At 36.7% G+C, this 27,906-nt stretch overlaps 2 protein-coding genes across 3 annotated transcripts in view; one reads left to right on the top strand and one right to left on the bottom strand.

Moving 5' to 3' along the window:
* The window catches only part of SLC5A12 (solute carrier family 5 member 12), a 46,638-nt gene extending 36,966 nt beyond the window's left edge, over nt 1-9,672 (top strand). For both annotated transcript variants that reach the window (XM_068555703.1, XM_068555702.1), the window contains exons 11-15: nt 406-492; nt 2,991-3,157; nt 3,991-4,094; nt 7,074-7,201; nt 9,187-9,672. In XM_068555703.1, coding sequence (XP_068411804.1) covers nt 406-492; nt 2,991-3,157; nt 3,991-4,094; nt 7,074-7,201; nt 9,187-9,339 — 639 coding nt within the window. In that variant the 3' untranslated portion in view covers nt 9,340-9,672. The remainder of the gene's footprint in view (nt 1-405; nt 493-2,990; nt 3,158-3,990; nt 4,095-7,073; nt 7,202-9,186) is intronic.
* Nucleotides 9,673-20,213: 10,541 nt separating this feature from the next.
* ANO3 (anoctamin 3) overlaps nt 20,214-27,906 on the bottom strand; it is a 117,147-nt gene continuing 109,454 nt past the window's right edge. The window contains exons 21-23 of the mRNA XM_068554562.1: nt 25,668-25,748; nt 25,383-25,488; nt 20,214-20,396 (exon numbers count right to left, since the gene is read on the bottom strand). Of these exons, the coding sequence (XP_068410663.1) occupies nt 20,214-20,396; nt 25,383-25,488; nt 25,668-25,748 (370 nt within the window). The remainder of the gene's footprint in view (nt 20,397-25,382; nt 25,489-25,667; nt 25,749-27,906) is intronic.

The following is a 27,906-nucleotide window of genomic DNA, read 5'->3' as shown; positions in this document are numbered from 1 at the left end:
TTAGAACAGCTGGATCAACTACCTGAGATATTCCACATAAGTTATAGACGTATTTATTAGGTACATTATTTAAAAAGCTTTTGATAAGATAGAAAATATAAACAAATCAATAAGTTCCAGCTTGAGGGAAAACTTATTCTACCAAATCCAAATTGCCTGTGTGTGTTTACACACACGCGCACACCCTCACACACATATGCCTGTGGGCGTTTTTGGTGTTTTACATACACAGTGCTTATTAATGAGCCCAGAATGGAGAAATTATTTCCAGAAAGCACATGATTAATGAGTGGTACAGTCAGAACTAGGACTGTATTTCATCTCAGGTCCAAGAAAGGGAGTGGCCCTAGGTGGGCCACAGATTCAGGGGAGTGTAGTGTTGATCTGATCTGCTTTGATCCACAGGCTGCCCTCAGCATCCACGGTATGTGTGGGGGACCGATGCTGGGCTTGTTCTCTCTGGGAATCCTGTTCCCTTTTGTGAACTGGAAGGTAAGTCTCCCACACCCCTCTTCACACTTCCCAGCTGAGACTGGGCCCCAGGCATTTTCTCCCTCCTCTCAGTCCTCCTTGGAAAGGCTATTTGTCTTTGCCAGAAAAAAATGGGGGCTTCTTTCCACAGCAGAACTAAGTAGAACCCCAGCCTTCCAATCTCTGACTTCAGTGAAGCTGTATTAGGAGGAGAAAGCCAAGAAAGTAGTGGTCATGAAATACCGTATGTCATGGCATCAAACCTGATTCTTTAGGGTTTAAATTGTCTTCTCTAAATTAAGAGCCCACAAAATGAAATTTAAAATAGATATTGAGATCAGACATAGTTTAGTTAAAACATGATTTTGAAAACTTTAAAAACGTAAATTTTCTCTTCTATATTTAGTTACCCAAAATTATAAGTAATTTAATTAATTAACTAATTTAAGAAGGGGAGGGGAGACCAGCCTGGTATATTCTGACAGCTGAATCTTCTTGGTGTTGTTGGCTGACAAGCTAGTGGTTTGCCTTTAAGTAAACGTTGGTTGGATGACTGTGTAGTAAACATAAATCAAAAGGAACACTTATTTGGAAAAATAGTACTATAGTAATATTTTTAAATATTTAAAATATAATTTTTTCAATCTGGCAAAATTGCCATTTGTCATTTATTGCCATTCATCCACTTACACGCAAATATTTTTAGAAAGTGTTTAGACTCCAGGAAACCTGACTGTATGCATATATTTATTTAGTTAGTTAGTTTTTCATATTTTTAAATATACTGTAGGAGTCTTGATAAAGCCTGAGCCACACGGTTTACCTAATTAGGTCTCTGTGGCTACCTGACCCTTATTGACCTCTATTCTAGATAAATCTTGTGTAGATAGGTAAAGAGAGTGGATAGATGTGAAACATTTGGGAATTTGCAGTGCTTCCTTGCAGTCTTATTAGGAGACACTTTGTTTTAATCAACTTTTCTGAGATTGAGGTTGAGAGGGATAGTTTTATTCTTGCAGAGATAATATGAGGGAAGGTAATTTCCTAGCTACAAAAAAAACCTAATAACTAGCAACATAACAGCTTAGTGCATTCTAAACATTAATTTATCTATGTTAGCGAGTTACGGTCCTGCTATTTAATCCAGGAAACCACCTTGTTCTAGATAGAGGAAAGTAAATAATACCAATTGGGGTCACCTCTACCCTTGTCTTTAGCCATGGCTGATCCTACTAATCAATCATGGCTCTCTTTCCACAGAATGTGGATGCAACCTCAGAATCCTTCTCAGCACAGCTCTCCAGGCAGCTCCTATAAATCAGTGAGGGCTGACTCTCCTACTGAAGTCCATTCACCCTTTACTGGTAGGCCAGGGGCCAGCATACTATATCCCTCAAGCTAAATCTAGCTGATCTCCAGTTTTTGGATGACCTGCAAGCTAAAAATGGTTTAGACATTTTTAAATGGTTGTCAAAAATCAAAAGAAAAATAATACTTCATGACACATATATATTATGTGAAATTCACCTTTCAGTGACCACAAGTAGTGTTACTGGAACACAGCCACTCTCCTATGTATATATACTGTCTATGGCCGTTTCTGTGCTGTGATGGCAGAATTGGGTAGTTGTGACAGACACTGAATGGCCCACAAAACCTAAAATACTCCTTAGCTGGCTGTTAAGAAGTTTGCAGACTGCTGGTCTAGACCAAGGACCCAGGTATTCAAATCATACACATTGCTTTAGTTTTCCCCAAACTATAACGAACAGAACATTCTGGTGCTGTAATTGAGGAGTCTTTTTTTCTGAATAAATAGAGAAACCAACAAGTTGTTTTCTGTCACAGAGAATGCTCAGCTCTCTGGCAGAGACCAGCAACATCCAATTTTAGTTTCCAGTGGTCCTGATCCCTGCTCGATTGTTCTGTTTCCTTTACAGGAGAAATGACTCATTGACTTTTAACTTTTTATCAAGAAGTATGACCCTCAAATGACAGGAAGAGTAAATATACTTGCTAGTAGTTAGACTCAAGCTAAAAACTCCAAACTTGGGAATCAGAGGACTTGAGCAGAATTACTTGGGAAGAGCTATGAGGGTAAAAGTTTCTATATAGTAGCTTATAATGGCTGTCAGTGAAAAATGACCCCAGCATCTCCATTATCTGAGGTTTTCCTGAATTTCTGAAACTCTTCTACTGGAAACTGAGGTTCAGCAGATGTTTAAGTGATGAGTAAGAAGCCAAAAAGGAGAAAAAAAATTCCTGCTAGAAATTTTACGTATAATGACCACAGTAAAACCCTCCAATGTCTCCATTGAAGGAACCATTTATTCCTAAGTAAAGCTACATTGTGCGGGGTTGAAGGCAGGCAGTGTAAGTGGGCTGTTTCTAGCACATGTGGCCAAGATCTGGGGTAGAAAACCAGAATCCCTGAGACACAAGACTCCTCATCTCATTATTCTTTCAATGGCTTTGTCAAATCTCTCATTACTTTTTTTTTTTTTTTTTTCTTCATCAAGGGTGCCCTAGGAGGCCTTCTGACTGGGATCATCTTGTCATTTTGGGTGGCCATTGGGGCCTTAATTTACCCTGCACCAACCTCCAAGACATGGCCTTTGCCTTTATCAACTGACCAGTGTGTCCCATCAAATGTGACGGAATCAGTGCCTCCACTGCTGTCCAGCAGGTATGCTGACCTTCAGGATAGCATCAAGTCCCAGAGAGAGGGTCACCAGGCTAGAGAAAAGTGCATTCTTCTGTGCTAAGTCTGAGGAGACCGCCTTGCTCCCCTATGAGACTCTCTCTGGGTGGTACCCAGCATTGCAGAGTGGCTGGGGGCTCCAGCTTTCTGTAAATATCCATCCCTCTGCATCCTGATGCCCAAGAGTGAACTTGGCAAGAGGGCTAATTGGAGGTCTGAGTTCTCAGGTCCACTATGTTGTTTCTTCTTTACTGCCTGTGCTTATTCTATCCTCTTTTCTTGGAATGCTAAATCCTAGTCCTAACTGCCTTCTTTGATTGATTAAAACTAACCATTTTTAAAAAATAAGCTGAGGCATCATCTCATATATCAGCCTGGGTTTGACACTCTTTCTGAATATTCTCCAAATCCTTTGTTCCTCTTCCACCACGGCGTTCTAGTCTATTTTATGATTGCCAACTCCTACATGTAGACTTCATGGCTAACTCATCTTTAATCTCCAGTTTCTGGCACTAAATCTGGGCCTTGTGAATGTCTGAAGAATAAATAACGCAAAAGAAATGGAAGGCACGGTCCTCATTGTAATTGTGATTCAGTAGCAAGACTTGTAATTCACAGATGGATTGGGTTGAGTAGAATATAAAGTACAACTAGTCTACAGTCGCTTTTTAAACAAAAATAATCAAGTGACAAAAAGTTAAGCTTTAGGAGTTTTGAGAGATGCCAGTCCCTAAAATGAACCCTCAGCTGTCCTGTAAGTCACTGTGCATCATGACTTCACACTCATGGAACTGATGACGTGCCATTGTTCTCTGCAGACCTGCCGTCGCTGAGACCTGGTACGCACTCTCCTACCTATACTACAGTGCAGTAGGCTGCCTGGGATGCGTGGCTGCTGGAGTAATCATCAGCTTTGTGACAGGTTGGTTACATGCCTTCCTCTTCTGGGGACCAAGGAAGACGTGGGCTGGTCTCACACACTTCTGGACTAGGCAGCTGTCTTATGGGTCTGAGTTTGGGTCCACCACAAAAAGTCCTTTTTCCCAAAGAGATATCATCTACTTTCTCCAAACTGACATGTAAAAGCATCCCCCTGATTATTGTACATGTGATTACTAATATGTACAGTGTATTCTTAAATATTCCCCATATGTTATTAAAAAAAAGATGTTTAGACACATGGCCCTCAGGGGCCTGAGTAGGACAAATCCTTTGTAATATATCAGTAAGAAGATTAAATATTAAGAGTGGTTCTTTTCCCCTTCATCTCAGTTTTTTCCTCATAAACGCCTTACTATCTCATGGGTTAGTCTTTACTAACCTACTAGATAAGCAGAAGAGAGCCTTACAGTGGCTTTTGCATATGGTGTCCTTCGGAGGCCACTCTGCTAGGCCCAGGAGCTCTGCAGGGAGTAGCTTCACTCTACGCCATTTCTGGTACCAGTGTTGACTTTCCTGTACCTTGAGCCATAGTTCCTCTGATGGTTCAATGTCCTTTTTATGCCAAAGCTCATGAAGGATTGGTGGGGGAGGATGGCATGGAATAGGCCCACTGTAATCTACTCTGCCTCCTTGGAATATGCAGTTTAGCTGAATCAAATATTAAGATATTCTAGTTTTCCACTACCATTATATAGTTACAGGCTATACGGGAAGTCAAGATTCCTACTTAACACAAAATCTGAATGGCAATATTCCTGGTGACTAGAAACACTATGTGCAAGCTCCAATGCCTTATTACTCTGGGCAAGAGATCACCAGCTCTTCATTGAAATTTAAGCCAATCTTGGCTATGATAAGGAATAGAACATAAATTTTGTAACCCCAGCCGTTCATGTAGTAACAACTCCCCAAATATTTTTCTTTATGGAAAATGGACTCAAATGAAAGGTGGTCTATTTATGGTGCTTAGATTTTTGCCTCGGTGCCCTAACAACCACGGAGGCTTCCTTGATCCTACTAGGATACACCTAGACTTATCAGTTGAGTGGTCAGTCACCTTTAGAAGACAGCTAAAGTTTTAGCTGCCTGATTCCAAAGCAGGTATTGTGGGCATCATAAATTCTAGGTATTTTCCAGATGCTTGTTGGAATTGACATGTCCTTGTGTTGAGGCAGCAGCCATTATGTTGTATTTAGATGGAAACTTCTTTGCCATCTTGAGCACAAACAACAGTCCTTGTATCAACCCTTGTGTTTTATTTTTCTACAAATATCCCAAATCTTAGGGAAATGTCCTTAACACCAAAAGGAAGCACTTTATCAGAGGGTAATTATGACACTCGACCAAATCTTTGAAAATAGTTTTGATCCTTGCCTCCTGGTACCTATCTTCCAAATGAGGCCCTAGTGCTAACTGAACACCTTCAGGTCTGGTCACAAAGGGGCTTTAATACACCTTCTATAACACCCAGTGAATCTTTAAAAATGTCTTAAAATGTTAACTGTTTGCAGGACAGGGTCATTGGGGAAGCCAGAAGCCTTTTGTGGGCCTGCTCATCGTGTGTCATATGTTGTCTTGTTCTTGTTATTTGTCTTGCTTGGTCTTAATAGGTGATAATTTCAATTCTGCGTCTTCTACATGATCTAGCACTTCAAATATATGCTATTTATGTTACTCATAAAATAGAATTATGTCTATTTTGATTAGTACCTCCAGATGGTTTATATCATTAATGATTCTCTGCATCAGCTATTAAAAGGTGATCTTGGCCCAAGATATATTTTAAAGTTTTCGTTATTACTGGTAAAATTCTACTGGGCAGTTAAGAGTTGTTTTCCTTTATCTCGTTAACCTTGTGAAATGAAAATACCATTTCCTAAATCAAGAACAAATATCTTCATCAGTTTATCAAGTGGCCATTACCTCCCACTCTGAGGACACTGTATGGGTTTATTCTATTCTGGTTTCCACTGCACAGCAGTTTGTACTCATGTGAACCTTCCCAATTTATTTCTTCATGTATCATATGGCTACAGGTCTCAGATATAAAACCTTTAGTTATCAATTCATTAAGTTTATCTCTTAGGTCGGGGGTCAGTAAACTAAGAACACATCTGGTCCATTACTTCTTTTTATAAATAAAGTTTTAGAGAAACACAGTCATGCCCATTCATATACTATTGTCTCTGGCTGATTTCACTCTACAAATGTAGAGTTGAGTAATTGCAACAAAGACCCTCTGGCCATATGTTTACCGTACACATATATATGATTCCTGACAATTTAGAATGTAATCTATAACATTTATCTGACAAGATCAAAGATCCAACACAGAGGTTAGTAAACTTTTTATGTTAAAGGCTAGACAGTAAATATTTTAGGCTCTGCTGGCCAGAGACTCTGGTTCCACAACAGGATTGAAGGAATAGGACATTGAACAGGTATGTTTTAAAGATAAGGAAGGAGATGTCAGGGAAGTCCAGAGTAGCTGGAGGGAACATGAAGGTATTCCTTGTTCAGGATTCTGGGGTGAAAGGAAGAAAAAACAGTAAAAATAATCTTCTTAATTTCACTAATATTGATTCTGATAACCTCTAATAGATCTGATTTGGTGGAAAACTGAGAGCTTTCCTAAAGGAGGAAATTATATAATTCCTGCAATCTCCTCTGCTGGCCTACAAAGGGTACTAGGAGGGCTTTCCACAGTAAGTATTTAAAAATAAATATGTTGTTTCTATTTGTTTATAGCCGTGAGTTTGCCTGACCTGACAGTTTGTGGACGTTTAAAAGCAAACTCTCACTCTTTTGAGCAGTTACCAGTTTCTGTATTTTAACCAATCAGGCCTCTTTTCACCCTTCTGCTAAGAAGTGACCTGCTTCTCAAGTGGACAATGCTTAAATCATCAAAGAAACTCCTGGAAGCGTGCAACACCTTATCCATTTTTCCTTTTGTTAATAGGTCACCAAAAGGGCAAGGATATTCAACCGCTGCTAATTAGACCAGTTTGCAATTTATTTTGCTTTTGGTCCAAGAAATACAAAACACTGTGCTGGTGTGGTGTTCAGCATGACAGTGGAACAGAGCAGGTGAGCTGATGTTTGAGCTTCTGAACAATGTGAATTGGCTCAAAAGGATTCCCTTTCTGCCCATTTCAACCATCTGCAAGGCTGGGTGCAAGGAGGGAAGGCAGTGGATATGAGAACCTGAAAGAATCTGGGTTTCCACTTCAGTTACCTCAGCTAACTAGTTTTTAAGCACGTAAATTACGTTGATAGGTAAATGTGCCTTTGGGCTGAACTGTCGTTGCAACTGATCAAGTTCCAAACTTCCCTTTAATCCCTGTGAGGGTAAGTTCTAGGAAAATTTTAAAAAATTAACAATAGAAAAGGAAGAAAAGAGGGGGCACATCTAGTATAATGGTGAAAAGCATGGGCTTTAGAGTCAGCCCTGGGTTTAATCCTGGTTCCATGTCTAACTTTCCTTGGGTGAGTTATTTAACCTCTTGGAACTTCAGCTTTTATCTGTGAACTGGGGGGAAACCATGCACCGTGATCTACACATAAACATCTCCAGTGTGCCATGAGGTGTAAATATAAAGTAAGATTTATTGGTGGAACTTCTTAGGTAGAGAAGTGACAGGATACACATAACCTCCCAGCTCTCCCCTTATCCCGCTGAGAATTGTGTTTAAGCCACACAGGGCTAGGGACATTGTTCCAGGGCTATTAAGGTCTAGAGACACTGTCTGAGTACGATTAAGGTCATATCAGCCCAAGACCACCAGGAACAGCCTGTGGTCAGACCAAATTGGACTTAGTGACTTGATACATACAGCAAGGGGACAGGGCTACCCCAGGGGAACCAGGGAGTGCCACCCTCACCAAGAGGGTAAGGTTCGGGGTCCCACTGAAAGATTCTGAGAAGGGTCTAAGTAAGAGAGGTGGGAATGAAGATAAAGCCACCTGGGGCAGCACTGGTTAGAGCAGCAATCACTCAATGAGTTATTATGGCATCCGGTAATTCCAAGACCTTGGGAGAAGCACTGTTTCCTGTTGGAGTTGCAACAGGTCTTACCCGTGTCTGTCCTCTCAGCCTGATTACAGGCAGGCATTTCTTTTTCTTTTGTAGTGAGGTCTTATTATTGTTCTTTCAGACCCAGATATTTCACTCTTTCAGTACTTTAGGAGAGAGACTCTTCTCCCTTATCACAACTCCTAAGATGTCATTTGCTTTCCTTCCCCCAAACACCATGATAACATGTATGTGAAGTAAAGCTGAGTTTCATAGTTTTGCCATGAGGAGAGCATCACCTTGACAAGGGCTCAGAATGGGAAGGCAATCTATTTGCTGAGAGGGCAGCCAGCAAAGCAGTGTATTGTCTGGATAAATGGATTTTGAGGAAGTTCTAGAAGGAAAGAATCATGTTATTTACTGCTTTATAGACTTACCTTCCCAGGCCTGAGTTTCCTGGAATAAATGAGAAATCCTGTTGATGCAGGCAGCTTCTGTTCTCAAGGCTGAGTTGAGAGTGGGAGGGGGCACTTAGTATGTCACTACTGGGCTCCTTTGCCAAAGGATAACAGCAGCCTCCTGGGAAGTTTGCATACAGGGACCCCTGTTGTAACCAGAGGCCTTGCTGTTCACAGGAAGTGGGGGGGCCTCCCTTCTGAGACACAGGCTTGTCTCTCCTCAGGAGGTAATACTACTACCTCACAGGACTGTTGCACTAGATATATAAACTTCTTCACACCACACATTGATGTATTGTGAATGCTCATTAAATTGTTCTTTCTGATTTTATTATCATTAGAAGTAGTACCTACATGGATTGAGGCATCAAAATTATCAGTTAGGAAGTGCCTTGGGTCAGTTATTTGTACTTATTTTCATATCTATCTATCATTTCATATTTATCTATCATTTATTTATTTCATGTTTATCTATCATTTAGTTATTTTCATATTTATCTATCATTTTTTTCCAAAGGGAGAAGCCTAAGCAAGATTCCCGCAGTTTGATTTGGAATACATTAAGACTATCCCACTGATATGTGTCTTTCCATTTTCCTCAGGAAAACCTTGAGAATGGCAGTACCTGGAAACAAGGGGCTGAATCTGTCTTACGAAACGGCCTCAGGCGAGAAAGCCTGGCCCACGTTCCAGGCTATGATCCCAAGGACAAAAACTATGACAACATGGCTTTCGAGAAGATTACCCATTTCTAAGGCAACACACACACACACACACACACACACACATCACACAGCCCACATACTTCTCGCCCGTTGGTTAGTAGAATTCTCTACTTGCCCCTGCTAGAAGACAGGGATGTCTAATATGTATTTACACTTATTTAAGACCACAAATAACATGACTGTTCCCCAGAATATTCTGAAGGTTATTCTTTGGAAGACCCCACTTTCAGGTGAGAAAAAACAGCCAAGCGTTAAGTGCCCTGGCAACTTCTTTTTTGAATAAACTAGGGCTTGATTTCATCATAGTGCAAGAATCAGTCTCCTTGCTTTGTGTCATAATAAACTTCAGGGATTTTGTTTGTTTGTTGGGTTTTTCTGTAGTTTTTTTTAACCATCAAATATGTTGGAATTTGCAGGAGGGGAGATGCATATTAAATGCTTCTCTGACACTGCTGATAAGACAAGGGAATGTCATCCATCCCAGCCCACCCCCTTCACATATATGTGAACTCATGTCACATCCCTGCATCCTGCAGGTACAATTAGAACACTTAACTGCTTTTGATCCCTCCCCCCAACCCACCCACACACCTTTAAGTCCTCTTCCAGTCATTCTTGCAATTACAGCTGTCCTAACCAAGCCTTGAAATTAATCTTGCTCAGCAAAGGAGAGACTGGTATGTTTGGTAAGTAGGAGTAATTATAACTAAATACTCTGCTCCCTTTGTGTTTTCAGTGTAGTATTTCTTCTTCCCTTCTATCACCTTACAATGAAAAATTCAGTCTGTGCTCAGTAAGAAGTCTGGAGTCTTTCTCCAGGGCTGGGTAAAGAGGAAAGGCACATCCTATAGGAAGCTGTTAGGACAATATTGTGTAAAAGAACCTTGTAGATAGCTTACCAGCCCACAGGGGATTTCAGTAGCCCTAGGGTCTTCTTTGGTGCCAAAGGCTTTGTCCACAGGATTTCTACTCTTTTTGTTCCGCTCACACCTGAAAGCTCAATGCATTCCAACAGGCTAAGGTGACAGAAGTAAAGATCTTAGCAGTTGAACTCTAGAAAATAATTGTTAAAGTTCTGGAGTAAGAGGGGACTACAGATCAAGAAGTGAATTAATAAATGGAGAGGCAGTGAAAGCTTTTTGAAAGAAGCAAAGAAATAAAATCCTTAAAGGGTAAAAAAGAACCAGTGCCATATGGGCTAGACCAGAGGAAAGACAGTAGGAAACAAACCAATGTCTCAGTGTCAGGTATATTAGGGCAGGTGCCAGATATTTATTTTGGTGGCCAGGTAAGATCAAGAGGCCTAGAAAGAATATGTGTCAGCAAAGTAAGAAGAAATGGTCCAAATAGGCAGGGATAAGGAGTCCCAAAGGCTGGGTGGTTTAAATGTTACCCAGGAGGAGAAAACTTTAAAAGAAGCATGAGATAGGGGAAAAATTTTATGAAACTGGTGTTTATTAATAGGGAGAGAAGCTAGAAAGAGGGGAAAAACAGTCGATAGAGGAATTAAAAAAATAGCTGGAGTTTATAAGCCACAGTCCATTGCTTGCCTTCTCTTCTCCAGTCTCAAAGAGGAGGGGAAATAATAGGAGAGGAAGAGAAAATTGGGCTGTGGTTTACAAGAGAAATGAGAAAAATACATTTTGAAAAAGGAGGAAAGAAGTGAAAAGGGAGTAAGTACACTGGGGAAAATATCTGAAAATGAGAAGGAAAAGAATTTCTAAAAACGTTTTTGAGGTCCAGCAAGTTAATGAAGGTATTGATCTAAGTATTTGCAAATTGAGAAGTGAAATTACTTTCCAAATGATTTAGTAGTTAGGACATTTTTATCAATAAGAACTTCAGAAATACATTAGGTGAGTGTTGAAATCTGGGCCAAACCTCACTGGCTTAGTCAATATGATAGAGAAGGAAAAAAAAAAAACCCTGAGGATAAGAATTAGATTAACAGTAGCTATATATCTATATCTATATCTATATCTATATCTATATCTATATCTATATCTATCTATATATATACACACACACACTATATATATGTATATATGCACTACATGTATAGTAGCAATATATATGAAATTTATATATATATATAGTAGCCATATATATATGAAATTTGGAATACAACTTTCACTTGGAATTCCACAAAACCAAAATGTACCATATACTTTTTCATTTTACTCACAGATTCTCTCACAAATTTTACTCACAGATTATCCTACAGATATTTCACTAGCTCAGTACTTTCCCAGAAAGTTTTTTGGATCCTTTTTCTTTTTCAGTCACTAATTCTTTCACCTGGAGTGTTATCAAAGCATAAAATGACTTGCACATGGAAAATAGTACTATATTATGATAAAAATATCATGTGATGGAACCTATGGCATTCTGAGGTCACATTTCAGAGCTTTTAGAGGTCAGTATAGGTAGGCTGCTTGATTCTTCCTGATTGAACAGATGCAAAATCTAACATTTTAGCTAGAGAGCAGATGGGGATCCACACGGGAACCATCTTCCAGAGTGCGTAGAAACTGCATTTGCTGTATAGTGAAGCAGACGGAACTACAAGGGCAGAGTCAACAGATTTGCCTAGTCAGTCATAGTACACCTCTCCTCCCTCACTCCTCCCTAGGGATGTCGGCTCAGAGTTGTGTCAAGGCCACAGGTGCAGTACAAAGTCTGTCCAGGGCTAAGTTCAAAGCCATAAAAATGGGTTAAATTTGTGGTTGGTTTTGTCACAGAGTGAGCAGGGATATTTTCAATAAGAAGGGCAATGAAGGATGAGCTCCTAGGATGGCCTAAAATGTGCCAAACTTGATGCAAGTCTCTATCTTTTAAACATACTCACAGATATGGGTAAACATGGAACAGAATGACCTCAATGCCTCTTTCACTCATTCGGAATGAATTCGTTTTGATGACTGACATTCTCTTTGTCACCATTTGGAGCAAGGAGTACAGCTTATTGACTGAGGTGAGGGATTGGAGTCAAACGGCTTCAGGTTCAAATGTAAGCTCTAACAAAAATTATCTTGGTAATCTTGGGCAAGGCTTTTTGAACTTTAGTTTATTCACAAATTAAAAGGAGCAAAAATTGTCCCTACTTAATAGGATTGTTGTGAGGATTTACAGAGGTAATCCTCTAAAGTAGTTAGCACAGTGACTGACCCGCATGGAACACTCAACTCTTGTTAGTCTGCAGTATATGAAGAAAATGGTATCCATTCCAGTATTCATTTTAAGTTAAATTGGTTCAGTTTCCCTTTAAGATTTTCAAGATACTGGTTTAGTATATGCATTACTAAATTAGTTTGAAATTAGAAATAACAAGATAAACATAATGCATTATATAAATTAAAAGTCATGTCACATATTTTCAAACAGTAGCTCTTTTAATGCTGAGTTTAAATAAAATACGATTTTCCAGAGAGTAACTTTTCTAAAGATCTTAAATTCTTGAAAAAGAAAAAAAAAACTACTGTTATAAAGATAGACAAGTTTTATTACTGAAAAGTGCAATATTCATATCTATGATTTAAGTACTACATTTATAAATGTAAACCTTGATAAGTAAACAGCATCTCAACCCAAGTTTGCCGCTCAATGCACAGTTAATGGCAACTGTGATTCTCTAAACAACAATGGAAGGGGGAGGACTTTTCCCTTTGTTTAATTCAATAAATTTTCTTTAATATAAATTTCATTGTTTTGTGATTTTATGGGGTTATACCATTTCTTTCTAAAGATAAAAACAAATAAACCACAGACCAGGGGGCTTGTGAACAGTATTTCAAAGAGAGTATTATTGAAATATTTTTATGGTATTACAATCTTAATTAAACATTATTGCAAAGATCAGATCAGAAAATAGAAAAAACAGAGGAGTCTCCCTTTAATTGTTCTTTTAGAAATAAATTCTTTTAAAATACTAGCTCTCCTTCTGTACATTTGAATATTTAGAAATCTCATGGCTCAATCTCAATATTGTAAGGTAAATAAGTTTTCTGTAGAGTTAACCTCTTTTATTCAGCATTAATAACCTTGAAGTATTGATATAATCTATTTTCAAACAAATAAAATTTAATTGATATTACCAATGATGTATATTAAAACGATACAAAAATTTAAATTAAGCAAGCGTAACTAGTAATTGTAAATCACCTAATGGGTTATTTTTATTTGTAATTCTTGGAAAGAGTTAATGCCATTATTTCCTCCTCCATTCCAATCTCCTGACCAAATCAATCTAGATTTGTAAACACCTATGTGAATACCAAACACTAATAAGCCCACTTTTCTTTTACTGCACTTTTGGTATTTGAAATATCAAGCTATCTTCACAAGACAGATGTAAGGTTATAAATGTTTGGCTACTTAATCACAAAATGGCCCTTACTTGGGATGTCAGTATATCAGTGGCTCTCTCACTATACTCTCATGACAAATTAGAAAAATAATCCTACTCTATAATGGAAAATGTTAGTTGATAATGATATTTCTGTACATCAACAGGAAATTCAAGATGATATTTTTGTATTTCCAAAATTGTATGCAGCTTTTTCATAGAGCCCTGGAATACCACTAAATTTAATGCTATATTTTATAGCATTTAATGCTATATTTTTCTAATTTTAGAAAAAATGCCTATAGGATAAGTATAGATATATAATTATTTTAATTATTTCTTTTAAAAATAAGTGCAGATTGAAGTGCATTCAAGTGATTAATGTGAATATTCTCTACAGGGTTAGGAGTGGGATGTAAAATAGCTATTTTCCCTAAAATCTTTTATTTAAACAATATAGTAAGGCAGGTCTACCAAGTGACCAAGTAAACATATATCAAAATAAGGTTTGACATATTGTTATATAACATGACATCTTTTTCAGTGTTTTCGATAATGTCTATAACATTTGGGCTACCCAGGGCTTCACACACACACACACACACACACACACACACACACACGCACACACACAGAAGTAAACATTAAGAAGATTTTATGACAATACAATAGGTTACTATATATCAAGAAAAGCAATATATAATGGTGATATCATTTATGGACTTGACCTATTTGTCCTCAGTAATTTCCAGAAACAACAATTCATCTGTCTTTAAAAATTGTTTTAGCAAGTGCGTACACAGGTATTCATAACACACAGTTCCTAATTATAGAGTCTGCTTTGACACGTTTGAAAAGCCAAGAATAATTTCGTGTAGTGTATTGATTTCATGCCCCCTAATGTAACTGCCCGGTAAGAAAATTAATGATCAATCCCTAAATTGCTTATTTGTAACAGTATAATACAGTCAGGCAGAATTTGCAGAGAACTGAGCAATCAGACCATGTTATTGACTGATTCAGAATCTACATTATAAAGGTTTACGAATCTTTATTGTTCAGTTCTTTCAATAATGTTGACGAAGACACCATCTAAAAAATTGATTCAGTTTATTCCAACAGAGCAAAGAGCTTCCTTAAATTGGCTTTAAAATTTCTTATGAGAGTTTGGAAAGAATGTTTTTAATGATTAACAATCGGCATTGTTAAGATTCATATTTTTAAGATTTTCAGAGGAAATATTGAGAGTACAAGGAAAAAAATCAATATTTATAATCGTCTGGCTAAATATATGGTTGCAACATAATTTCTCATATTCAGAATGAAAACACTTGGAGAAATCCAGTCTGTCTCTTCTGGCCTTCCCCAAATTCCCTCTTCAATTACTCTAGTCTTCAAGGACTCTAATAGTTCTTTCCTACTTTAAAATTACAATGTAGAGGCCAATAACCACCCATCCTAGGAAGATACAATTTTGCACTTATTTTAAGTGCATTTTCATCTTCAACATTGAAAATTGAGACGTTTATTCTTTGGCTAGAGTTGTCACTGAAATCTAAGCTTACTAGATTTAGCTTCATAAGTCTTAAAATAGACAAGAAAAAAAAAAGGAAAACAAGACAAAACCTTTCATTTCTTCTTCACGTTAAAAGATGAACTAAATTGCAATTGTTTCTCGGTCAGAAAGAAGGCAGGGTGTGCTGACAGCAGATACCGAATTAGGATCCGCAAAACAGACATTTTTGCTTTGGTAGTAAAGTCTCTGTGTGCCCCAACACACCAACCCCAAAGCATTGCTTCCACAATTACCTTTGCCATCAGAATTTTCTGGCCATTCAATCCCCCTCTTCTCACTTAGAGAACAGCATCCAAAAGATTACAAAGGGTCAAAATCAGTGGGAAAATCTGCTCACACTGCTTGTTAGAAAAGATACTAAATTTGGTCTAAAGTGTTTACCTGGTAGCATTGAGTGGCATTGACAAAATAATTATAAAGGTTTTGAGGCAGCTTAAATACCACGGGGGGGCTAGCCATCCACATAACAATTATTTTTGTGGGGAATATCTAAATGGATCTCATTCAGTTTTGTTTTTCAACTAATAAATTTAGGAAATGTTTGCTTTCCGAAAAACAGAGCAAAGATACTGCTTTTCCCACAGAAAGAGTGAGAACTGTGATAGAAATAAATATTCTGAAGAAGTCAATGCCAGCATATGCCTGAAAATCTCATCCTCTTCCTTCTTAGGGAAAGATGGAAAGCAGAATCGACCTAGCTGACTGTCTAGTGTACAAGGCTCCCACTTTGGGATAGTTGTACATGGAACAGTAGTTTTTTTTTCTATGGAGAATGTGCTGGAGCACACATTGGTAGTCATAAGGTTGTAAGGTAGGGTGTATAGCTTCTTCTCCCTGATGGTAGACTTTGAAGGTCCAAGAAAATTGGATCTGGTCTCAAACAAAGAGTGTCCTCTCCCAATCCGTCTACTTTATTTTACTTTCTTGAAAAAGATGCCTTAATGTGAATGTGGCTAGGATGCAGTGGCTCTAATATTTGTGTTCTCTAGAAAGAAAACCATCAAATGTGGTCGTGGGTGTGGTTTCTGAGATGAACCCAGATAGCAAGTACTCTTGAAGGTAACTTAACACCACTACAACTATGTAAATCCTAGCTAGCAAGAACCTAAGCTGATCAATGATTCAAGCTAAAGCCCAATCAATTTTCCCTTTGGACTATGTTTTGTTGGCACATTTCATTTTGAACAGAAATGTCTGTAGGGAAATGCTCACCTTTCCACCAGAAGTTGAGTTTTCTAGGCCATTCCTAAAATGTTTTCTTTTGAGCTACTGAGGATAACAGGAAGGACATAAGATGTTAACTGATTCCCTGGATAAAATGTACAACTATTCCCAGAGTTTGGTATAATACTGTGATTTGGGGGAAAATGGAGTGAAAATATCTGATGACTAACAGGACTGAGTTGGGCGTATCTCACAGAGAGTAAGTGCTCACCTGTTCTTACATAATAAAAAGAATTCCTAGTCATGTGTGTGGATGCATGCACACACACACACACATACACACAAACACACCCTGGGTCTATGTCTCCCTGTCCCCAGTTGACAGACTAATCAATTCAGCCTTATCAGTTAGGCAACTCTACACAACCTGGATTTTCAATTTTGACCATCAAGTTGAGAAAAAAATGGGCAATTTGGTAGCCTCATATTGATAGTTGGCCCAATATGTCCTCCTTCCTTGGCATGAGTTATATCTGCTAAAATTCCTGTTCCAAGGAGATTTTGATGGTGATTGATAGAGCCAGCACAAGTGTGAAAAAAAGAAAATGCTTGTGTGACAGAAGAACTAATCAAGCTTCCTCCCCCAACTTTGCTAACACAAAGCATTATTAGGATCAATGTGATACTCCACCTGCACTTTCATGTGCAAATGCCTTGATGATGACAATGAGCTTAACGGAAGACACATAGTCAAAACTTTTCAAGAGTGGGGAAGGGCCCACAAGAATAGGAAACTATTGCCTTGGAGAGCTAAAGAGTGAGCAATCCCCTCTCCCCATACACGCTGAACAAATCCCAACTTAATATTTAAAAAACAAGCAGGATTAAATTTAACATGCAGATTATAGGAAAAAATACCATATCACATGAAAATTTATTGAGTGAAAAAGATTCTTTTTCATTGCATTCTACAACAGATTGTGATAAGAGTCATTTTGGAAGAATGTGCAGCATTCAGAAGTTGTATCTCATCATGCAGTCACTCAGGAGCATTTTATCTCAAAGTGCGTGCACAGACTCAGACAACTGCAAACTATTTCAGCTATAACCTAGAGCGATTTCCCACATACTGTACTATGAAAACGCTTCAGCTTTGTGCAACTTGTCAAGGCTGACTGCATGCACATATATATATTATTTATTTGTTTGAAAAGACAACAATTTAGAATAAGAAAATATATAAGCAGCATTCATGTAATACAGATTTCCTGAGAATAGTGTGTGCCGTATAAACCTTTGAGAAATAATTTGTATTCATTTGAAAACCATGATATAAAACATTTCTCTCAACTAAAGCAGAGTCTTCTAAAACTGATATACCCATGAGGGGCTGTCAATATTTTGATGTCAACAATGATGAAGGCATAGCTAGATTCTACTGCATTGTTTCACAAAAGGAAAATTTCAGATAATTTTTTCATTGTTTCTCTATTTTTCCATCGGTTTCAAAAAATAGCAGAGAAAGCATTTTCTAAATCAATGTATTATAATTTTTTATTAAAAACACCTTTCTCTTTTCATGTTTTTCTCTCTAGTAATCACTATGGTTATATAAAAATAACTCAGAAAGAGAAGAATTCTCAAGGACACAGCTATCATTATTCTTTACTATAAGATAAATGTCTTTGTCTGTGTCCCTAATTTAGAAAGGGGCATAAATGTCAGGTTCATTTATGTCTTCAACAGGCATAGAGAGTATTTATCCTCAGGCATGTGTATACATTTAACTAACAACAACAAAAAAGGAAATGCAGGTGCTACAAAAATGGAGGCGTTCAAAGTTCCTTCGTGTAGTTAGTAGAATTAGTTGCTATGAATAAGCAGGTGGCAGAAACAAAACCTCTCTGGAATCTGAATGGAAGAATCCCTTGTGGCAAGGGAATGGGAGAGAAATTTAGAGTCTGAGGTTCTTCCCCTTGTTCAGTCAGAGGGCAAGTAGGGAAGTGAACAGTTTTGACAAAAACCAATCAACCAACCAACAACTATAATCTATCAGCTTTTCCTTGGAGGGAAAAAAGGAAAAGTCAAAAAAATTTTCAGTGTTAAAATTATAAAAGTAGTTTTCTAGTTAAGAGAAACTTTATACTTTTCTCGCTAGAGAAACCCTTGCATATATATTACAAAGTAGCTTTATTCCCATTGGGTTTAATCTGACCTTTATAAAAGTTGGAAATAACTGTACTTTGTTAAATTGCACAAAAAAATAATCACATATTTGTATGATTATGTATTCCTCATCCCATTCCCAGGGGAAGAAAACTGAGACTAGCTTTGTTTTGCAAGAAAAAGTGTCTTGATTTCTACCATATATTTTCTTAATTCAACTCTCCTCTTCTTTCCCATCCTGCTCCCATAGTTTATGCCTCCACCAGACTTTCTTTAGTTGAATGCGTCATCATTCCTACAACATCAGCCTGTGAACATTCACACTCACAGATACAGAGTTCAGAGAAACAGCAACTCCACAACAAAGCAAAAATTATGTCTTTCACAATTAATTTGACTTTGTTTCTAGTGAGTTTTCAAAACTAAACCAAACCAATCTACCAAAGAAATAATAACAGAAAACTCCCTTCAGTCATGAAAAGAAAGTAAAACTCAAAAAATGTATGTTTTTTACAAATAATATAAATTTATATTCATGCATTGTTTTCATCAGCTCATGAGCAAGAGTGCACATTGTTGGAAAAGCTTAAGTGTTGCAAAGCATCTGGCTTCTGTTTTCCTGAATAAATAAGCCACAGTGGCATACTGTGTAACTGGTCTCAGAGCTGCATGAATTGTAACTTGCATTCCATATTGTTAAGGTGCAAAGGTACACGGAAAACCAACATATTTACAGCATTTCAAGTTATTCTGTGAGAGTGTTGTAATAAATCAGGGAGGTGGAAATTAAGTATACTATAAAACAGCTTTCCACAGTAAAATATGGGTTCATCATGTTCTAAATGATATGAGAACACACATCCATATTTTGTAACTCTGTGGCTCTATTGGCATTTAGCAAAAAAAAAAAAAAAAAAAAAAAATGCAGTAAAACTGAATCTGCCAGTGATAAAACAGATTTGAATGTAGCCAATGCAATAGAATATTATTTCAATGAATGGTATTCTTTTTGGAGTCTTAGATTTTTGGTTTGACTACTAAAGATGTGTAACTCTTCAACTGCATAGTCAGTGTAAAGCAGCGTAAATTCCCTGTGTCACAGATCCAAAATCTCAGCAAGAAATAAGGGAAATTTCTATGAAACAGTAAGCTGAAGGGACATGGAGTTCAGGCAGCAAAGGTAATAATTGATTTGCCATTTCTTGTAAGTATGTCAACTCAGCCTAAGGTTCCAAAGACATCCAAAGATTAGTATGTGGGTGAGGACCACATGACACTTTAAGTCATGCCTGGCTTGTGTACATTTACATGGAAATCTGTCTCTAGAAACCTCATCATCACCCTTCCTATTACACTGCAGCTGATGGAAGGTGGAGGTTTCCAAACATACAACTCCCTGAGGCTGGTTCTGAGAATTAGATCCTGGCTTCCTGCAATGTCAATTTAACCATTTTTTTTTAAGGTCATGAGTCATTTGTTTTCTTCCCTAGAAGCCTGGATATTTCAAATCCCAGAGATGGCTGTGATGCATTTCCAAGTAACATATTATACATATGTTTTGCCAGGTGTGCCTTCCTCCTAGATCGCACCTAGAATTTGAAGTTGCCATCATGCCCACTAATGGTATTGCCCCTGCTGGGCAACAGGTATCAACTAAGGCCATTCATGGTGAACAGGGTGACCGCTTTTTCTCCGTTGTTGTTGCAAATGTTCTAGTTCAGCCTCATACATCATTTCTTGGACTAAGTATTTCTCCCGTCGTATTCGGTCATATAGATTCTTTGGTACATCTGGAATCAGGTAAGCGATGAATGACTTGATTCCAAAAACAAGGTGCTGAAAATTTAAGAGAAGAAAGTACATTTTCAACGATTCTAAAATGCTAATTATAAAACAGAAGTCATGAACAATGTTGCATTTGCCTTACAATCAAGCATCGGAACTCAGTATGTACCATCTAGAATATTAATATTTTCAAAATTATATTGGGAATACAATTATTGCCTTCCATCACATAAGTATTCCAACAAAGACATGTTGATGTCACCTTATAAACATTGAATGAATCTGAAATTCACACCTATAAAAACCTTATATATTAAGCAATACTGTTATGATATGCTTTGTTATACACTGATAAGAGAGATCACGTGCAGGGACAATCCTTGTTCGACAGATTAAAATACACAGTGTACAAAACTCACAGAATACAGTCCTGCCTGTGATGCTGGATTTGGACTCAACCCCCAGCACATACATTTTTCAGAATTTCTACTCTATTAAAAGCATATATTATTATAACTGCTCTAAAATATCTTATCTCTATTAATTATTTATTCTATGATAAAAATAGACTTAAAAAATAAACTGATAAAAGTATTGTATTTAAAAAAAGCAGGGACAAAAATCAAAAGGTAATACGCCAGTGGTTAAAAGTACAGATGCTGACTGAGACTGCCTATGTTTGAACCCTACTCTGACACTCATTAGTTGTGTAACCTTATGCAGATCACCTATGTTCTCTATGTCTCAGCTCTAAAGTGATGCTAATAATAGTGTCTCTTAAAGGTTGGTATAAAAATTAAACAAGTAAATATATTTGAAAGGCTCAAAGGAGTGCTTCGCACAGTATAAGCACTACTTAAATATTATCTCCAACTATTATAAGTGCATCCTATTTCTTTTCCCATGAACAATAAGTCTTTTAATTTCTCATAAAAGAGGAAAAATCTGATTGACAGACTTAGGATGATCTGTAGAAAAGAACCCATTCACCTAAAGGACTTTGCGACAGTAGTCTCTACGTGGAAAGGAAGAAGGCACTTTTAACTGGGCTTGCTATATGTGTCCCAGGACTGCATAGTATTGATAGATCATAGAAAAGCAGGTCATATTTTCGCATAGAGAAGCAGATCAAGAGCTTCTTTCCTGACCAAATATTTGATATTCACAGAAATAGCCAGCAATGTGACTCAAGAGTACAGAAATAAAAATTAAAAACATTTGTTACAATTTAAATTAGTAAGAAAGAATATGCTCCAAGTCCTATACCATAGTAACAGAGAAACCTATAAACTGATTCACAGAGAGAGTTTGATGTGCAAGGATGGCTTAATATTAAAAAGGAAATCTATTTTTTTTAAAAGCTAGAGTTTGATACCCATTTATCAAGACACTATCATAACCAATCATCTTAAACAAAAAACCTACAGGAGATATCATACTTAAAGAAAAAAATCAGAAGTATTTCCACTGAAGTTGGAAAAAAGACATGTTTGTTCACACCGCTGCTATTCAACACCATATTGAAGTTTCCAGCAACACAGTAAGGCAAACAAAAGCAATGAAACATAAACCTTGGAAGTAAACATACAAAACTGTTGTTATTTGCAGCTGGTATTATCATTTGAAAAGACAATCCCAACCAATTTAGCAGACAGAATGCTAGAACCAGTAAGAGACTTAAACAAGGAGGTATGCCCATCTTAGAAAGACTATTTGTATTCCGGCAAAAATCAAGCAAATCATATAATGAAGTTTAAGACAGTACTCATAGCAGCAATAAAAATATCTATAAAGTTTCTAGAAATAAGAATGTACAAATAAGTAAGAGAATATTTTAAAATATATTCAAGGACATAAGAATGATTGGAATAAATTTTACATTCATTAATGAAATAGCACAGATTTTGTAAATAAGTCAGAATTTGATTTCTACAAACATAATTCTAACCAAAGTCCTTGCTCAATATTCAGGGGAACCTGAAAAATGGCTTCTAAAATTTATATGAATGATTAATAACTCCAAATAGCTAAGATAATTTTTTAAAATAAGAGCAAGTGTGGCAGGGTGGACGGTCACTTGCTTTATCAGATATGACATATTTAAATATTGCATTTAAATAGTGCAATAGTGATCCAGGAACAGACAAATGGAGTGATAAGTCAGAATACTGAGGCCAGAGATACACCCATGACTACGCAGGAACTTGGAATATTACAGAGATGGATTTACAAATCAGTGGATAGATAATAGATGATTTAGTAAATAGCAGTACAAAAATTATTTCACTGTATGGAGAATAACCGTTTCCCTCAGACTCTATAAAAACTCCTGGTATTAAAGACATGTGATAGGTAAGACTGTAAAGTTAATAGTAAAAAATGTAGTAGAATATCTTTTTGAACTGGAGATAAGGAAAATGTCCTAAATAAGTTATACAAAATAAGCACAAACCATAAAAGGAAAACAATGATGCGCTTGACTACATCAAAATTGAACATTATCTGTTCACGGATAAAGTTAATAGGTTATGGACAAGGAAAAGATATCTGCTATGTATATAACTGGTGAAGATTAATATGTAGAATATACAAGGAAATCGTAAAATTTGGTGACTCAACCAAAAATGGATCGAGGTTATAAATTTACAAAAAAATGAAGCCCAAATGGCTTTCTAGTACTAAAAGTGATGGTCAGTGTCATTAGTAAACAGACTAAAACAAAAAAAAATTAAAGCAAAATATTACCTTACTCTTATACAACTGCAAAATGTTAGAAATTCAGATACTATGAAAATCTGGTGAAAATCCAAGAGAATTTTGAAGAGCAATCTGTTGGTATTACATGAAACTGAGTATGTGTATAAACTAACAATTCCACACCTGAGTAAAATACTCCTTAAAAACCCTTAAATATGTTTACAAGGTAACATGCCCAAGATTCTTAATAGAAGATTTATTGAGGTAGAGAGAATTATTGTAGGTCTAAGCACCTATCCTTAGGAGAATATGGTATTTAATTTTGATGAAATATCATAAATAGACAAAAGAAATTATAAATCTCATGGATAGATGTCTCTCTAGATCTGAAAAAGTATAATGGGTAAGAGATAAAAATGAATTATTACATAATACCGTTGAGGTAATTTTGAAAAAGAATACTTAAAATAATACTATATATATATATATATATACACACACATGTATATTCAATATACTTATAAACAAACATATATTCAAATAAAGATGTGGAAAATCTTCCACAGAAGAAAAGACAGTGGGTGCTTTTGGAGTGGGTGGGTAATGGGGAATGAAGAGGAAAAAAAAAAAAAAGGAATCATTGGGCTTAATGGATCCATGACGGTAGGTTGCTGTTAATTGAGGCATTTGATTAAGTCTTTCTACCTGAGCTCCAAAAGAAGATGAAGAAGAAAAAAGTGTACATTTTAACACACACAATAAAAAAGACTTTTTGGAATCATTGGATTGGAAATATGCTTTAAACTCTTTTGCTACCTGTAATAAAATAGAAAGTCAAGCTTCATCAGGAGACAGGCCCATAGAGTCACTAAATAATAGAATTTAGTCCTGGATTAAACCTTATTTCATATACAAAAAAGTTTTATGTATGGCTATCTTTTTCTCTCCATAATTTTGGCCATAGGAAACAGATGCATTTAAAGTTTTTCCATAGACCTTAGTGAATAGATACTCAATATATTCCAGTGCTAAGTTCTTTACTGTATCAAGCTGGTTATATTTTAAGCAAGGCAATAATACTGTAGCTTCTCCAAAATTTCTTCACAATCTAAAATTATTGCATGACTCTGATCATCAAAATCTGTGCACGTTTTATAAAAGTGTTCTCAGGCATAATTTATTGAATTATGCACTGTTGCTGTACAAATACACATGATCAACTATAATTAGAGCTGATTGTTCAGAAAATAAGTCTCTCCACCCCGATGAATAAATATGGGTTCTTTTGTTAGATGATGAAAACCAACCTTTCCTTTTTAAATTTGGTTATTAGCAGGCTCAAAACTAAGTTGAAGTCGAGTTGATTTACAATGTTGTATTAGTTTCAGGCGTAAAGCAAAGTGATTCAGTTATACATACATATATATCTCTTTTTTTTCAGATTCTTTTCCCTTATAGGTTATTACAAAATATAGTTCCCTGTGCTATACAGTAGGTCTTTTTGGTTATCTATTTTGTATATAGTAGTGTGTATATGTTAATCCCGAACTCCTAATTTATCCCTCCCCTTTCCCCTTTGGTAACCATAAGTTTGTCTTCTATGTCAGAGAGTCTCTTTCTGTTTTGTAAATGTTTATTTGTATCATTTTTATAGACTCCACAAATAAGTGACATCATATGATATTTGTCTTTCTCTGTCTGGCTTACTTCACTTAGTATGATAATCTCTAGGTCCACCTGTGGACCTAGAGATTATCCTAGTTTTCTGATATAAATACTCTTTAACATACATTATTCAGTTCTTGCTTTTTTGCATGTCATAGTGGTTTCCTTGTATCTGAACCTTTTACAGGGACATACTCAAGTCCTGTTTTGGAAGTCAGTGAGAAACTGACTTCAAAAAGGCAACTAGGGACTTCCCTGGTGGTCCAGTGGTAAAGAATCGGCCTTGCAATGCAGGTGACACTGGTTCGATTCGATCCCTGGTCGGGGAACTAAGAGCCCACATACTGCGGGGCAAGTAAGGCCGCACGCTGCAAATAATGAGCTCACGAGCCTCAACTAGAGAGCCTGCGTGCCACAAATTACAGAGCCCACGTGCCCTGGAACCTGCGAGTCACAACTAGAGAGAGAAAACCTGCACGCCACAACTAGAGAGAAGCCCGTGCACTGCAACGAAGAGCCCACATCCTTCAACGAAGATCCCTCGTGCCGCAGCTAAGACCCGACACAGCCAAAAATAAATAAATAAAAAATAAATCTTTAAAAAAAAAAAAAGGCAACTAATATATCAGTCAGAAAAGCGTTTACCTAGAGTAATTTTATCAGCCTGTGACTAACCTCAAACACAATAATGAAGGCCAATCTAGCAGCGAGGATATGCCAGTATTGTAGGGTAAATTCATAGGGTTTGGAACTCCAAGGAGGACCTCTGTAGTCTCGGTACCTAAAATCCACAAAAACAAAGAATTTGAAGAACAGAGACCAAAATGAGGAGGCCCCAAACGTTCTTAATTTGCCAGAACTCCAAAATGACAGTTTAAATGGGCCCATTAGCATGTTGAAGGGAGGAGACAGAATGGTGAAAGCAAAAAGAAAAGATAACTATAATTTATAAGTAAATACCTGCAATAACCAGATTTTCCCATGCCAAGCTCACTCAGGTCAAAGAAGGATAGGCTATTGTTGACATATCCTGTTAAACAACTGGGAGAAAAGAAAAGAAAGCATATGTGATTCAGGGATTCATGAATTTCTAGTCCAATTCCTTCATTACAAATGACAAGATTTAATAAGTGCCATTATGTCTTTCATTATAATTATAAACTCCCAGCAACTCAGCTCTCTGATTCTATTCTCTGACTCCCATTACATCTGTGATTATGCCTTAATGAGACAGACTCTTGCCTGCCCTTTCCCTCCAATAGTTTCTATTTTGCCTTATCATTTGGCTTATGTTTTATTAAGTGTTTACTAGGCACTAGGCATTGTGGTAATTACTTCCTATGCATTGAAACTGCATAAATATATATAAACATGTAACATGATTTGGATAATTATAATCAGCCAATTGATAAACATGTTTATTTGTAATTTATTAACTTATTCAATACATATTTATGGAGGACCGATAATTTGTTAGAACAATTCTGGATGCTTGGTATTCAACAGTAAACAAAAAAGGCAAAATTCCCTACTCTGATGGTTAGGTATTAAACTGTGATCAGGGTTAAGTTTTACAATAGCCTTAGAACATGTATATTATTATCTTCACCACATAGATAAAAGAACTAAGATTTACAGAGACTAAATGACTTTCTCTAGGCCTATAATTGTCAAAATTTCTTGTCTCAGATACCCTTTACATTTAAAAAAGCCGTTGAGGATCTCAAGGAGCTTTTTGCATAGGGGTATATCTATTGATATTTACCACATTAGAAATTGAAATAGAAATTTATGTTCATTCATTTAAAATAACTATCACATCCATTCAAATAATATAAATAACACATTTGAAAAATAGTTATGTACTCCAAAAGAAAAAAAACGTAGTGAGATGAATGACACTGATTTACGTGTTTGCAAACACCTTAATGCCTGCCTTAATAGAAGACAGCTGGATACTCATACCTGCATTAAATCTATTGCAATATGTTGTTTTGGTTGAAGGGTAAGTAGAAAATCTGGCCTCATGCAGACAAGTAGTTGGAAGAAGGAAGACTATTTTAATATCATTTCAGATAAATGTCAATATTTTTCTTTGATATTACACCAAAGCTCTACCTGTGGTCATTTCTTAAAGTTTAGTTGTAAGGTGGAATCTTCGTGTAACTGAACTTTCATTTGCATTGTTCCATATGGATTTTGCATTAAAACCCATAGGTCTATCTTGTACTTTGAATTCGTCATTTATCCATGCATGATTTTGTAACATCAAATTGGGGCCATTTGGAGAACATGTGTTCCCTGAATTATGCAGATCTTCCAAATGTTGATATATTTTTACTATAGACCATGAAAAAGCACAATTGTTAATATTGTCACTGACTTTTATCAGAAAAAAAAAAAACACCTATAAGTACGGGGAACCTTTAAAGCTCAACAAATATTGTCAATTATTTTCCTTAAAATGACAAGCTAGTTTTGTGCATTCTGTAAAAGAGTGTTTGCTAAATACCCAAGTCTGAATACTCATAGCTTGCCTGACAATTTTATTTCATGTTAAAAAAAAAAGTTTCTTTAGTTTGCAACTCCAAAAGTTTGCACTTTTCTTTGACACTCTCATCACACGTTAGGATGCAGCAGAAGCGCTTTATGCGCACTCTGCATTTTGTCGAATAGAATATTGAGAAGACATTTATTCAGGGGTGGAGGTTTGGTAAAATGAATAATTATTACTGCTTCATCAAAGACATTCTGAAATTTCTTACTGGCATTTTAAAAATGGTGAATGTAGAGTGGTGCGAAATAGAATCATTACTAGTATTTTTTGGTGCCACTGCCTTGAGTGATGCAAAGCCACCAGAAAATTTTATCCCACCACTGCTTTTGTACCATCTGTGCATATGTCAATGTGGCGAAAAAAGCAAATAGTATCTTAGTATTATTATGAAAATAGTATTGACCTCATGGACCCTGAAGGAGATATGCAGGCCATAGGTTGAGAACCACTGCCCAGAACACAGAGTTGTTAGAGACTGGATTCAAGTGCCCATTTATCTTAGTCTAAACCCCAAATTTTAATTACAGGGCCACACTGACTTCAACTTCACTCCCCTCCCTGGCCATCCTAGACCTCATAACTTATCATTTCAGCTGCTCTCTTGCCAGTATCATCCTCTCCATTGCCACCTTGTCTTTTTGC

This window comes from Eschrichtius robustus, chromosome 11 (genome assembly GCF_028021215.1).
Source record: "Eschrichtius robustus isolate mEscRob2 chromosome 11, mEscRob2.pri, whole genome shotgun sequence".
Lineage (NCBI taxonomy): Eukaryota > Metazoa > Chordata > Mammalia > Artiodactyla > Eschrichtiidae > Eschrichtius > Eschrichtius robustus.
The sequence above is the reverse complement of the archived record's forward strand: the minus strand, read 5'-3'. Positions and strand labels throughout refer to the sequence as shown.